At 44.0% G+C, this 14766-nt stretch overlaps 1 protein-coding gene across 5 annotated transcripts in view; it reads right to left on the bottom strand.

Annotated features, from left to right (window-relative positions):
- Positions 1-515: 515 nt before the first annotated feature.
- The window catches only part of LOC147635513 (uncharacterized), a 142091-nt gene continuing 127840 nt past the window's right edge, over positions 516-14766 (bottom strand). For 3 of the 5 annotated variants that reach the window (XM_086802814.1, XM_086802815.1, XM_086802816.1), the window contains 8 exons: positions 9950-10150; positions 9563-9835; positions 9184-9477; positions 8264-8382; positions 7930-8140; positions 6516-6831; positions 1963-2228; positions 516-1573 (listed from right to left, as the gene is read on the bottom strand). In XM_086802814.1, the coding sequence (XP_086658940.1) occupies positions 1118-1573; positions 1963-2228; positions 6516-6831; positions 7930-8140; positions 8264-8382; positions 9184-9477; positions 9563-9835; positions 9950-10150 (2136 nt within the window). In that variant the 3' untranslated portion in view covers positions 516-1117. Of the gene's footprint in view, positions 1574-1962; positions 2229-6515; positions 6832-7557; positions 7723-7929; positions 8141-8263; positions 8383-9183; positions 9478-9562; positions 9836-9949; positions 10151-14766 lie in introns of those variants that run through there. The other 2 variants (XM_086802817.1, XM_086802819.1) reach the window with 2 other exon arrangements.

Here is a 14766-nt window from a genome sequence, read left to right as displayed (position 1 = left end):
AGGCAAACTTCAGCATGGGGCAGAGAAAAGTATCCCCAAGTATGTATAGGAGTCCATCTCTGTTCATTCCCCTTTGTCTGCGAATTTAGGCTTGCTCCATCCCACCATAGCGGTATAAAAGATCATCAGTTTTGTTTTCTGCTCACAAAAGGTCCCTAGTGCGCGAAATTTCTTTTGAACCCCTTTTACTGAAGAGGGAATCAGCACAATATCATTTGCATATAGCAACAAGCCACCCCCCCCCCCCCCCCCCCCCCCCCCGCGCCACACACACACACACCCACCCACCCCAACAATGTCTCTAAGAAATCAGCCACCTCATGAATATAAAGCCCAAAAAAGGTTGGAGATAATGGACAGCCCTGCTCGTCTCCAATAGTGCTTTTAATCTTCTCAAACATATTGCCCTCTGCTGCTTGAACTTGCAAGTTACTGGGTCAAGACTTTTGAAAAACCTTGATTTCAAAGCTTCATAACCACTTTGTCTGCATGGATGTTTTATGCACTGTAAATCCAATCACAAACATGAAAACTTTGAATAAAAAGGCGCACGAGGGAATGGCAATACAAGATGTCCGTTTGCAATACATATGAATACCATTATGTTTCATGTAATCTTGTTGACAAAGGCGCATGAACCTAAACTACAAAACTGAGCTTCATGGTTAGAATGTGCCTCTAACACAAATTCAGAGTCTTGAATACTTTCGGACTATTTTCTCCAGGGAGACTTTTGCCACCCCAAAAGTACACATGACCATCTTATGCATCGGTGGACCTCAGAAATAGAGGAGCACATGCCCTGATAAGTAAATTAGCCACTCTTATCTTTGGCACAAAGAGTGTTGTAGAATCATATGTTGGAAACTATAAGAAAGACCTTGTCCATGACGTTGAGCACAGACATGAATCAAAGTGTCTAGAATCTGGATGCACAATGTGCCTCGTCTCCAGCCTTTCTTTTTTCTCATGCTGCTGCTCTATCATCATTACATGAGCTTGTATCAGGTGCTTATGATTTATCAGAGACTGGATGAAAATTGCTTTGGCCAGCACGCTCTGCAAGAAATACCGGGGGTGGCAAGGCTAGACAAATATCCGCTTGTACGTGCAGAAGTCATACACAATGTTGTGGGATGCTGGAAACACTCCAACTTGGTGTTTTGGAGCCTGAGCTCCTGCAGAAAGGGCAAGATCCCTCTTGCAGCACAGCAGCATCCCATTCCTCCTGCTCAAAGAACTGGTTGCAACACGTACATTGACAAATTGCAAATGAAGGGTCTATCACGTAGAAGTATCGTGACTGTTCCATATTTGAAGCATTTTGTACAATGATCTGTCTTGTTTGAAGACTGCAAAGTGTATTTTCATTTGCACAAAGAGGTCCAGGTTTTAGTTTTGAGTTTGAAATGAAAAAATGACTTTGCAAGATGGTCCTCCAGTGAGCCTGGTTAGATTCGACATTATGTTCATTTGATCCTTCGAAAGATTTGGAATTGAGGTTGCATGGCCTTGATTTCAAAAGTTTTCTTGCAGTCGCATGTGTGATGCCATCCTCTAGGAAGAACTCCACCTGAAAAAGAAATTGTGTTAAACATAAAACTGTCAAAAGCATGTTGTTTTTATGGAAGAACATCCTGCAAAATGCTGATGTATTTCTCTATGGCCTCCTGGAATCTTTGAGAAAATGGAATGGCCCTCAGTCTGCAGTTTGCAGGAAGATGGTTCCCTGCTATCGTGAGTCACCATCTACATGCAAACCTGCATCCTGAGGTCCATCACCTAACTACCCACTTCGTATTAGGTAGTGTAATTCCATTCACAAGCACACAAACATTGAAAATATTTGAGAGACTTGTGAAGGCAAAGCTCAGAAAAGCCACTTGGTATTAAGTAGTGGAATCCCACTTTTAAGAACACAAGCATTGAAAACATTCAAGAAACTGTAAAGGCAAAGCTCACAATTGGTAGTTGGTCAAATGAGACAAAGGATCGAAAGACAGGTTGTGAGCAGAAGCCACATGCATCATTCCATGAAGAAGAAATAACTGGTAAAGGGGATGCACAGCAATAACAGCAAGGGCACTCCAATCTCGGACTTGACTCGTCAGAAACTGCAGCCCGGGCTCGAACAGATAAAGCAGCTACATCAAGTTTGTCCATCCAACTTGCAGGTATTCTCAAACCTTGCAAGCGTCCATAAGCAGATCGAGCAGCCTTATAACACCCTAACAAACAAAATTGTAGCACGATGAACGCTTAGACTGAATCAAAGAAACTCAAATGTTTAGACTAATTGTCAAAACTTATATAAAACTACCACATAAACCAGACACCCAGCAATTATAAAAGATGGAACTGGCAATCTAGAAAAATAATACTACAGAGATTTTCTTCCTGAGCCTCACCAATTTAGCAATTGAAGGCAGGATACTGTATAGCCTGAAGGTGGTAAAAAATGTGCAGTCAATAAAATCCTGGAATGGATAATTCCAAGATCGCACAACAGATGTCAGAAGCCAATTGCATGGTTCCGTATGGTAAGCTCCACTGCAGTGCTGTCCCACTCTGTCTCAGAGGAAATACTCAACCTGTATGCATGAGTCGCGATGGCGAGTGCGCTTCTGTCCATGACCGATGGTGGGCCCGCTTCTTTCATTTTGATTACACCATTCCTTGGTTAGGGAGATGAGTTTTTTGTAGTATTCTTAAGGACTCATGCATACAGGTTGAGTGTTTTCTCTGAGACAGAGTGGGACAGCACTACACCGATTGAATCACACCCCACTTCACACACAGGTGCCCAGCTGCTGCTTCATTCTACGCTGCCCGTTGCTTGTGCTACATTGCTTGTGTACTGCCCATTTACCCTTTAGGCCTAAGCGTGTGCTGCTGTTTCTGTGCGCACTCCAGTTGCTGCAGTACCACTGGCTACGCCACAGTGCCACCACCTCTGCAAAACAGCGATTGCTCTCTTGATCTTCATTGACTCTGTAACTGTGCGTGTCTCTCTCCTCTGCAATCTTGCCAATTGCCTGTTGTTACTGTCTCGTGGGTGCACATCGAGCATAGTGTCTTCCCAGTGTGTGTAAGTACATAGTGGTAAACTGATGCTTCAATTTCTGGAAGGCACTCAGCCTTGGACAGCAATGATCCGTCATTTGTTACTTCATCTAACGACTTCGGCTTTTGGCCATTGGCAACCTACTCATTGGGATTTTATTCTTGGTTACATTACTGGCAAAATTAAGGACTGTCCTCTCATTTCTGGCTTACTTGCTGATTGGAAGCTTGTCCTTTCAAATTTAAAATGGAATGGTCGCGACTCCTTACAAGGCAACTCTCTCCGCACTGAGAGCATCCACTGGTCCAAAGCATTTTCAGTTCCCCTGGCGGTGCAAGAACCCCGGCGTTCATATTTTCTCCACTCAAAGGGTGTTACCTCTGTGGGAGATGTCATCCATCTTGATGGCTCCCCTCTTTCTTTTCCACAGGCTGCTGCACATTATGGCTTGGGACCTCATTATCGTCGTCTTTGGCGTGATATAATTCAAATGCTTCAACCTTTTTTGCCGATTCCACTGTTGGAAATTAGAGATCGCTTGCAGGATTGGACTATCTCCTCTTTTGATTCTTCATGCCATCCCTTGAGGCTATCTGATATTACAGTTGCTGGTCTGTATAAACATTTGTTGCCATTGCCTTGGGTTTCTGAACGGGCAAATCTCTTCAGGCATATGCATCGGTCATCTTGGTGGTGGAAAAGACGATTGCGATCTCTTTGGCAGTCAAAGCTTCCTCTTCGACAACAGCTCTTTTTATGGCGCGTTCTTTTGGCTGTTATTACCTCAGGACAGTTTCTGGCACGCAGACATATATCCTCATCCACTTGCCATAGATGCTCTGCTTCCAGGGAGACAGTCATTCATATTTTTTGGAGCTGTCCTTCTTCTCGTCAGTTTTTTCTTCCTCTCATCTAGCTTCTGCGGGCTAGATTTCCAAATATGATATTTGGAAAGTTTTTCTGGCTATTTGGTCTTCATTTGCCCAGACCAGAGTTCTCTCTTTTCTTCTCATGGGTGCGCTACTGGGCTTTATGGACACTATGGAAAGTTCGCAACCATGTAGTTTTCGGTGATGCGGTTTTTTCTGCTTTTTCTTTTTTTCGGTACTCCCTGCATCAATCTTTCTTCGATTGCATGCAGGTTGACCAAATAGATCATGATGTATATATGTCATATATTGACATCTTCAGTTGATGTACTTTGGGACTATCTACTTTGGATAGTCATCTTGTAAATCTAATATACTTATGATTCCACTAAAAAAAGTGTGTGAGTACATAGTGGAGCAGGGCAGTGTAGCTGCATATCTCCCTAGCCAAGTAACAACTCCTGGAGGCATACTGCCATAGAGTAAACCCGTGACACTCGCATCAAACAGCCCCCATCAGCAACTTCTACCTTCATCACCATCCATCTGACCTCGTCAGCCTGCTCGGCGTTCCACTTCGACATGGCTACCCCAACCACTTCCGCCTCGATTCCGGCTCCCACAATTGCCCCTTCTTCATCTTCAACCTCCCTTGGTAGCTTCTCCTCCCCCTGCCTCCCTGGGTGCTGGTACTGCCACGACCGCACCACCCTTGGTGGCCACATGCCGCACCATTTCCTCAGTTACACCAGCTTCACCTGGGCCTCACTCCCCCATGTCCTCCTCCGCTTCCGGCTTTGGCTCTGGCTCCGACTCCAGCTCCGCTGAAGATGATCCGTCTTATGCCCCGGTCCCACCTCTCGGGCTACCAACCGTTCCGCATCTTCCTCTCAGTTGTCCATCCCTTGCTAGATCGCTCCATCTCCCAGCTCAAATCACTGTAGCTTTCTCATATACCTCCAAGAGCCCTCCTCTCAGTCATGGCACTCCCTTTCCACCCTCGTCACCGCCACGGACCTCTCTGCCCAGGGTCTCACCAACCTTGCTTCTCTGGCCGCCATGGCTACCCCTAACGTTGACATCTGTTCATCTCACCAATGGAGATCTATTTTTGGCGTGGATCCCTCGTCCTCAGCTCCACCTAGACATTGTATCATTGCTTATGGGGGAGTGCAAGGAGCATAGAGGATTTGGGTATCTATATCCCATCTCTTGGGCAGATTGAGGAATGATCCTATCTATATTACTTGGGGTGCTATTCAATGGTTGACTCAGTCTGGCCCACAGCTTCTTTCTCAAGGTAGGGGTGCAGATCTTGTTATTCTTGTGTGCAGCGGCATAGCTTAGAGATGTTTGCTTCAGGATATCCCCCAATTACGGTGTGGCATAGACCAAGGCGCTATGCACACCACCTTCGCTGAGTATTGACACCGCCTGGAAGATTATAGTTAGTATCACGGCATGGCATATCTCATCCGGAAGAACAGATGCTCAAGGGCGTTCGATGGTATTCATGTTTATGACACCCAATGTATCTGCAGTACATGGAGTGGTGACATCTTTTATACTCTTTTGACCACCTGAGCCCGTATACAGGGATCTTCTAGAGCTGCGCAAACAAAGTGCAGAAGATTTATGAGAGTGGAACCATGATGTTTTCTTCTCCTCCACTACAACGGGGCTTTTATGGCAGCATGGCGCCCCCAATTGGTTGAAATCTCCCTACCTTTTGGTTTGAGATCTCCTTTTGTATGATTTATATTAGTTAATAGAACTCTCTTTCTGAAAAAAAAAACAGCTTTCTCTCTCTTCGCTGCCACCTCTCTCCTCGCTGCCTGCACGACAGCCTGCTGTGTCTTTGCTGCCCGTCTCCCCTTTTTCTGCGCACCCTTCTGCCTGGCCACTGTCCCGGCTTTGTTGTGCACAACTTTTTTCCCATGGGCCTGTGCCACCTCTACCGCTAGTAATTAAAAATGGGCCTAGGGGTAATACTGACCTGCCTCCAGCTAAAAAACTTATAAGAAATGTCTTAGTCCTCAACCAGGATCGTGCACATGCGCGCCCACAGGTTCCAAAGTGGGAATGTCCACACTAGAAAATAATTTCACGCATGCAAACATGATGTTTTTGACACAGCAGGCACACCACCCACATTAATCCAGATCTTGATTCCTCCAGAGACCTCAATTCCTTGTAACGAAAGCTATACCTAATGTCAAAATATCTATAATATTAATACAAGATCATTTTTCCCCAAAAGACTTAAAGCCAGAGGTTACCAGAATATACATGTACAGCAAGGACTTGGGGAGGTTGACGAAGCACAGTAGTGCAAACAAGGTAAGAAGAGGAAGAAAAAATGCAGAGGGTTTGCATTAATGATTTATTTCATGGTGATTTGTGTAGGCAGCATCAAATTCAAGATAATCTCGATCATCAATAAAGAACTTGGCAGCACATATCTTGTGAAAGATACCAGATACATTGATTAATCACAGCAAAATTGTCAGATCCGTACTTCTAAAAAAACACTAGGGAGTCAAGTTGTCAAAGTGATCATATAAAACTCTTAATGAACATACCAAGCTCCTCTCCATGCTTTGCCAAAGTAACCAGTATATTAACCAGAGATATTCCAGGTAAAGGTTGCTTGGTGTTTCGACCAAGGAGAAAGAGTGTGATATTGAACAAAGTTTCAGAACTGGATGCTCTAAATGGCTCATTGATAGATTGATCGATGAATGAATAAGCATAATACATCTCTGCTTGCCTCCAAAAGCTAGCATACCCTATCTGTACATTGTTATGTCCACTGCAATCTTCAATAGAAAGATCCCTTCTATCAGAAAAAAGCTTAAGGCTGAGGAAAGATGCATCCTTGAACCTTTTTTCCTTCACCTGTGAATTATGAGCACATCATCATCAATATTGGTTGTTCTTTTTGAAATAAAGGTATGCATGAAAGTCATACATATGCACCTGCATCTAAGCTCTCTGTGCATTGAAGTCACACAACAAGAGGATATCTTTCTGTTTGGCGAACTCCACAATATTGGAAACATGGGTGAAGGACAGGCGGGCAGCCTGAGGTGACGGCAAAGGGCTGGAGCCTGGAAAAGTGTGAAAGCGGAGGCCAACACGCGGACCCGTGGGGGGTGGGGGACCAAGAAACTGATGACGGGAGGTGTAAGGGGCAAGGGTGACACTCAGTGGTGGTGCAAGTAGGCCCAGCACCACAGTGCAAAACAGATGGAGGGAGGGGGAGGCCGGGCGAAGGGGAGAGGCACGAATCAGAGAGGGAGGACAGAAGAGAGTGACTCAGTCCCACAGCTTTTTTTCGGGGCAAGGGATCAGATTCTGTTATATACTTGTCCGTACGGGCATAGCTCAAAGATGTTTGCTTCAGGATATCCCCCCATTATGATACACCATCTTCGCTGAGAAGTGACACCGCCCAGGAGATTATTGCTAGCATCACGGCATGGCATATCTGGAAGACCAGATGCTCAGAGGCTTTTGAGGGTATTCAGATTTAGGACACCCAGTGTATATGGAGTGACATCATTCCCACTCCTTTGGCCACCTTGGCCTGCATACAGAGATCTTCTAGAGCTGTACAGACGAAACGCAGCAGATTTATGAGAGAGTGGAACTGTTGCCTTTTCTTCTCCTCCACTCTTACGGGCCTTTTATGGCAGCATAGTGCCCCCGATTGGTTAAGATATCCCTACCCTTTGGTTTGAGATCTCCCTTTGCATGATTTTATTTTACTTAATCAAAGTCTCTTTTCTGAAAAAAACCCAAAAAAAAAACATCATATTAAAGAAGTCATCCATTTCTTGTTTTCCTGAGACGATTTTCTTATTCCATTCTTGGAAAATGAAGATTTATAGATTAAAAAAATATAATGATGGAGATCGTCCAACAAGGGTCGTTAAGTACTAACATAAAACTTCAACCGCAAGACATGGAAACAATTTAAGAAAGAAACCTTACTGCATTGTTCATAAGGCTTTGAAGCAGGAGTATTAAAGACTCTTGTCGGCCTGCTTGTTTATATGCTAGTCGTGCTTTATCATATTGTTCCTGGGACACTAGCCACTCAGCATATGGTGAATAGACGTTAATGTCTAGTTCAGGATGCAAAGTCTTCATTGCAAAAGCATCATCCCATTGTTGCATGTCGATATGCAGTGTTAAAACTGACCTGAATCATGTCATTGCATGGTAATTTAAGAAACCAAATCAGACACAAAGAATGAGGTTTACATTCTTTCACAAAGAGCTCTGTTGTTTCGAGTTTGAAGGGATGCCCTCTATAAGAGATTACCTTAAATCACCCAGCTTTGTGTAGGTCTCCAGAGCATGTGTATGCAGTCCATGAAGCTTCATGAGTGTTGCACACAGAGACAACTCCTGAGTGTCTGTTTTTTTAAATCTTCTTGCTACCTGTCTCAAGAAAACCAAGCCGTTAGAATATGAAGAGATGTAAGTCCGAAACATTACTCAAAAGTTCACGCAACAACCCTTTTCCCTCTCCACATACACATGCGCATCCTTGAAGGAAAACTTCACAATTGCCTTGCATTCTGCATATAAATTACTGTTCCCACTAGCATCAAGATTCTTTTATTCAGATCTATCCCACTGCACAACTATTAAAGAGAACAGAATGGGATAGGATGGTAGGTTTTTTTTCTTATGCTGGGGGCTGAACATTTAATAGCTGTGACTGGGATAGTTGGATATGGCTATGGAGGGGATGTGAAGTTTTTTAATAAAATGGAATATAAAAGGTGAGGAACTTTTAATAAGTTTGGCAGGTGAAGGGGATGGGGTGAACTTTTAATAACCTTGACTAGGATAGTTGGGTATGGCTATGGATAGGGTGTAAAGTTTCAATAAAAATGACTAAGGAGTAGGGAGATTTTGTTAAGTTTGAAAGGGGGAAGGGTGCATTAAATGTGGTTTTTCGAAGATTCAAAGTCAATAGCTCTTGTTTACAAAGAGAAAACCACTAGTGAGCAGGCCAAAAAGGACCCCTGAAAAAATGACTCACGTATCCTAGAGCAGGTGCCATGGTTTTAAAGAGTTTTCTCCAAAGCTCAGTTTTATCTTATTGGCATGACCCCACAATACATCACAAGGAAGACAGCTGTAGCCAGTTCTTTTGTTCTCACAAGTACTCGTGGAAATTTTTGCTAGTCATCACTAAATCCCTCATCCATGATTATGATGCCAGACAATTACCTCGATAAGTTTTGATGGTGGGCCGTGCTCAGCAACCAATGCAAGAGCCTTCTCAGGTTGGCCCGCGATAAGGTACATATCAGCAGCAGCTGCATAATCATTCTTTTCTTCAGTCCATTCTGCTTGTTTCTGAATGATCTCTTGCACTTTAGCTTGAGACCTACTGTCTACAACATATGTTCTCTCTGCTAAGGCTTTTGCTTCATCAAACATATGCAGATCTGCAAACATCTCCAAAGCCTTCTGAACCTGACCAGCCTCACAATAAAGTTGAACTGCTTCTTCAAACCTGCCCTGGACCGACTAGGTCTGTGAGATTTTGTTAGTTTACCTAAGAAACGGGTAAAGCAAAAGAACAGAAAAACTGCCAGAAGGAAACCTGGTAAGCACATATAATGGCTAATAGTGGTAGCTTGTCCTGGGCAGATATAAACCCTTTTTCAACTTGGTTGAGAAGATCCAGATAGCACACATCTTGAAGACGTGAAAAGCATCCATGAGCAATATTCCAAGATTGGGCTTGAAGAGATTCCAAACCAAGAAATCTCCAATTTGCTTCTGTCACACCGAGGCAGGCCACTCTATATGCATTTTCATAGTCTCCATTGTCAACGTAATGCTTCATACTCCAAGAGAGTGGAAGATCTAGTGTCTAAAAATAGTTAATTCAAAGATTCAGAAGCTTCAAATGGGTTATGTCAGTAGAGTGCATTGACCAACATGAGTTCAAAAATTACATAGCTCGTAGTCCAGAAATTACATATACCTGCATAGAGTACTCATGGAGGCAAAACAATCTAGACCCTTGGAACCCAACCACATATCCATGAAAGTTTTGGTGATGCACAGGAAAACCGGCAATTCTGATATTTAGTGTGCCACTTCCTGCATAGCAAAGCATTTCCTCCATTTGGGTATTCCAAGCTACTGAGCTTGCATATTTCTCCTCAAAAACAATCTGTTTTCTCTGCAAACTCATTGTAGGCAACGGTGGTTATGCATTTCAAACACCATTTAAAACAGTAGGTTATGCATTTCAAACAGTGGTTTCACCCATTTAATCTGGGTGAAACTGTACATAATTTTACGTTAAGAATTTGTACCATGACAAGGTGAGAGGTTTTATCCTGAGAGAATTCCTCGACAGTTTTTGCTCACATGCGAGTGAGGACAACTTTAAATTATTATTATTATTATTTGCTGAAAGTAGACTTCTATTAAGTATAAATAGACCATAAAAGATCATGGCTAGAAGCCAGAAAATCCTCATCCCAAAATGTATGGTGATATCAACCAATATGAGGCACAATGGTGCCGAGAGAGTCCTGTGGGGAGGATCGATAAGAAAAAGATCCCATGATCCCATGCTTTGCTTGCACAGATCTGGATGGTCCCTGTATACGAGCCCACATAGCCATACAAGTGAAAAATATATCCAATCTGAGGCACAATGGTGCCGAGAGAGTCCTGTGGGGAGGATCGATAAGAAAAAGATCCCATGATCCCATGCTTTGCTTGCACAGATCTGGATGGTCCCTGTATACGAGCCCACATAGCCATACGAGTGAAAAATATATCCACAAAGTACAAATGCACTGAGGGTCGCATATCTGAATGCCCTCAATAGCCTCTCTGCATCTGGCCCTCCCAATCTGCCAAGCTGTGATACTGGGCAATGATCTCCCAAGTGATATCAATCCTCTTCATAGGTGGTGTATAGTCACTAGTGTGTCTAAGAAATATCCAATAGCATGCAACATTGGCCCACACCTTTGCATATCATTATGGCGGTGTCCAAATACTTGCCCTCAAAAAATATATGTGGACTAGACTGAGTGAGCCAAGAAATAGCACCCCACGTAATATAAATGGTATCTCTCCTCAATCTGCTCATAATCTTAGCTATAGAGAAATCCTTTGAGTAGCTCTACACCCCCATGTGCAATATTGTAGTGCGGCCGGAGTTTAGGTATCCTCTGAATCTATCCAAGTAAAAAGAGCCAGGCATTGCAGACATTGTAGCTAAAAAAAGGCTGACTTGGTTGCATCAATCCATTCCCACTCACCAGAATCCCAATGAGGATATCTCATAGGACATTCCCCTCACAGCAATAAGCATCAAGACCTATGGGTCACAATATCAACGGGAGGGTCAATATGCGGGTGCTTCCCTGAATGATAACTACTCACCATTACACGTGGAACACCGAGACGAACCTCTCAAACCCACGCTGTCGTTATGACTAGAGCCCTCCCCCATGCCTCACTTATATAGAGCCGGCTTAGGCTTGCTTTAAAGCAAGTTTTGCTTTTAAAAACCAAACGAAAAGCAACTTTATTGACTTTTTATGCCAAAAGTCATCCTCCTAAAAATCTCTCAAACCACTTTAAATTACAAGATGCTGTAATAGAAACAGCTGCTTCTCTCAACGAGCTCTTTGCGATGACACTAACAAATCTTCATTCTGACAATCTTGAAATTAGGGTTAGGATTTCCACCGAGGCAAAACATGCACTGTGGTGACATCACATAGGTAGTGGCGTCACTAGTACACCTGAGCCAGCGGTTGGCACAACGCATTTTGAGTTAGGGATGCTCATTCTCTCCTCTTGTGGGGAGCACCCTTGGTCACATTGCATCAAAGAAGAGGAATCGACTAGGCACACAAAAAGCCAGTGATCTTATTTTTGTGAGTGCAAACTTGCGCCTTCATACCCAGATAGCATGTCCTATGCCAGAGGCATTTGTTGAGTTACCTTCTTCTTCCTCCGAGCCAGAGTGTGATAATCATGGACATGAGGTGGATAGTGGATCTACAGATATTCATAGCAAAGTATGCCCTTCAGGAGGAGGAGGAGGAGGAGGATATGACGAGGCCTTTGATGGCAACTTGAGTCCACATGTTGCTGTTGATATAACTATGCTTGAGTCTTGAGTCGACTCTTGACATTTTTTATTTAGCTCTTTGTACTTTCATTGAGCATTGTACCTTGTTCTTTTTTTTCTTTTTTTCTTTTTCAGAAAGAAACTTCTATTAAGTATGAGAAAAACATACAACAATCACAGCTATAAGCCGGAAGAGAATAGAATCACCCCAATATGTAAGGTGATTTCAACCACTGAGGAGCATCATGATGCCATGTAAGACCTGTGGTACTAGAGGAAAAGAAGATGCCATGGTCCCATTCCCGCATAAATATCACACGCTTCGCCTGCGCGCAGAACGAGAGGGCCCCTGAATGTGAGCCCAAGTAGCCATAAGAGTGTGGATGATATAACCCCATATAGTACTAATGCACTGAGCCCCAAAAATCTGGACAACCTCAATAGCCTCCGTGCATCTAGCTCTCCAGATCTGCCATGCTGTAATACTGGCAATAATCTCCCAACTGGTGTCAATCCTCTGTCTAGTGTTTGTATAATCAGAGTGAGGAACATCCTGCAATAAACCATGCTGGGCAATACCTCTACGAATGAAAAAAACAGAATCTGTACCACTGCCCTCACTGGGAGAGCCAAGCAACTGCCCCCCAAGTCACATGCAAGGCTCGGCCACTCAATTTGCCCATAAGTTAGGCTACAGGACCCCAAATCTGCTATGCAATGCTGCACCCCCATAGACAATGCTGTACAGACTCATTTCAAAGGATCGAAGGCATCAATCCACTCCCACTCTCCTGGATCCCACTGAAGATATCTGATAGGACTGCCACCATATAGCCACAAACACCAAGAGCCATGAGTCACTATTTGAGGAGAAGAGTCAATGAACAAATGCTTCCCCTAGCGACCAACAATCCTCACTGGACTAAGCCTAGTGTTTGGTATGATCTCCTCCATACATCATCTCCTCAATCTCCCACCAGGCATGATAGAATACATGAGGAAATCTATATCCTCCTGGCCTGGTAGAGCAATGACCTGCAGAGGTATGCCTATCCTCGAAAAAACTCCCAACCAACTCGGATGATAATCTCCGTGAAAGGTCCCAGAAAGCCACTCATGCGGAATACCTGCATCAATCTGAACAATATGAATGTGAGAGCCCCTAAGATGCTGAGTGGATGCAACTCTCCGATCCTCCGAAAGACTCTTAAAGGTCTTCCAAGCAAGAACTATGTATGCGCATCTCTCCCATCCTGACCATTGCATATAACGAGATGCACCAAGTGGCCGACCAACCTCATCCCTAATGAATTCGTTCCACATAATAGGTTGTCGGTCAGCCTCGTCCAAAGACCTAGGAAGCCTTTGTCGCAAAAAATATCTCATGCTTCTCCATGCTCAGACAATGGCTGCAATAAGAGGGGAAGATGGTGCCCTAATATCAACCTCTGTGAACAAAAAACATGTGTTGGGCATCCAGTCTTTCCCGACCCTGGGTGTACATCTGGAAATCTGAGACAAGAAAAAATCCTTCCAAGGCTCAGTGCCTGGTAGGAAACCTCTGACCACAAGCTTACAAAGCAATGCCCTGCATTGAACATCTAGATCGATAATATTCAAACCCCCCTCTCTTTTGGGCTGAATAACTGTGAGCCAAGCTACCCTGGCACGAGTGTCTGAGGTGCCATTCAAGCCCGACCAGAGAAAATTTCGGATCAATCTCCACAATTGGCCAATGCACGTACGAGGAAAGCACCAACAAGAGGCAATAAACCAAGCTGAGGCAAGCAAAACCTAATTAGCCACCAAAGCTCTGCAGGCTAAATCTAATCTCATGGAGCTCCAATGGAGGAGCTTCTTCCGGATACTCATAAGTACCGGAGCAAACTGCTGTGCAGGAGAAATATCAATCCCAACTTGGCATCCCAAATATCTAGCAGTACATCCTCCGCTGATCCAAGCAAAACCAAGCTCTGCACCCCAATCAACTCTCGGTGAATCACTAACCCAAAAACCAAAAGATTTGTGCCAATTAATGAGTGCCCCTACTACCAAACAGAACTCCTCTAGTGCTACCCGGAAGGAACATAAGCATATATGTGAAGCCTCCAAAAACAGGGCTGTGTCATCAGCTAACTCAGAGTCAACCAACTCCTCATGACTACGAAGAGGCAACCTCAATCCTGAAATACCACCAGTGGAGCGGAGAAAGATGCTCATGGCCTCTGCAACTATGATATATAATAAAGGGGCTAAAGGACAGCCCTGTCGTACTCAGCGAGAAATCTGAAACCGCTGTCCTCTATCACCACAAGCAAGAACTCTACAGTGGGCATCACGATACATGCATGAAACTCCCTTGATCCATCTCTGAGAGAAGCCCATATGACTAAGAGTACCCTCAAGAAAGTCCCAATCCACTCTATCATAGGCCTTCTCAAAATCCACGAGCAGAACGGCTAAGGGCTGATTGCTCTCTTTAGCCCATTCGACGGCCTCCCAAAACGAGAAAATGTTATCAAAGATGCTCCTGCCGTGTAAGAATCCATTCTGAGTATCATGAATAACATCCTACAAAATTGGCTACAATCTGATGCTCACTGCCTTAGCAAGAATCTTATAGGCAGTCCCAAGTAAGGTGATAGGTCTCCACAGGCCAATCAATGTCTTATCCCCGCTCTTAGGAATAAGATAAA

This window comes from Cibotium barometz, chromosome 9 (assembly GCF_041138505.1).
Source record: "Cibotium barometz isolate CiBa-2024 chromosome 9, ASM4113850v1, whole genome shotgun sequence".
Classification (NCBI taxonomy): Eukaryota; Viridiplantae; Streptophyta; class Polypodiopsida; order Cyatheales; family Cibotiaceae; genus Cibotium; species Cibotium barometz.
The sequence above is the reverse complement of the archived record's forward strand: the minus strand, read 5'-3'. Positions and strand labels throughout refer to the sequence as shown.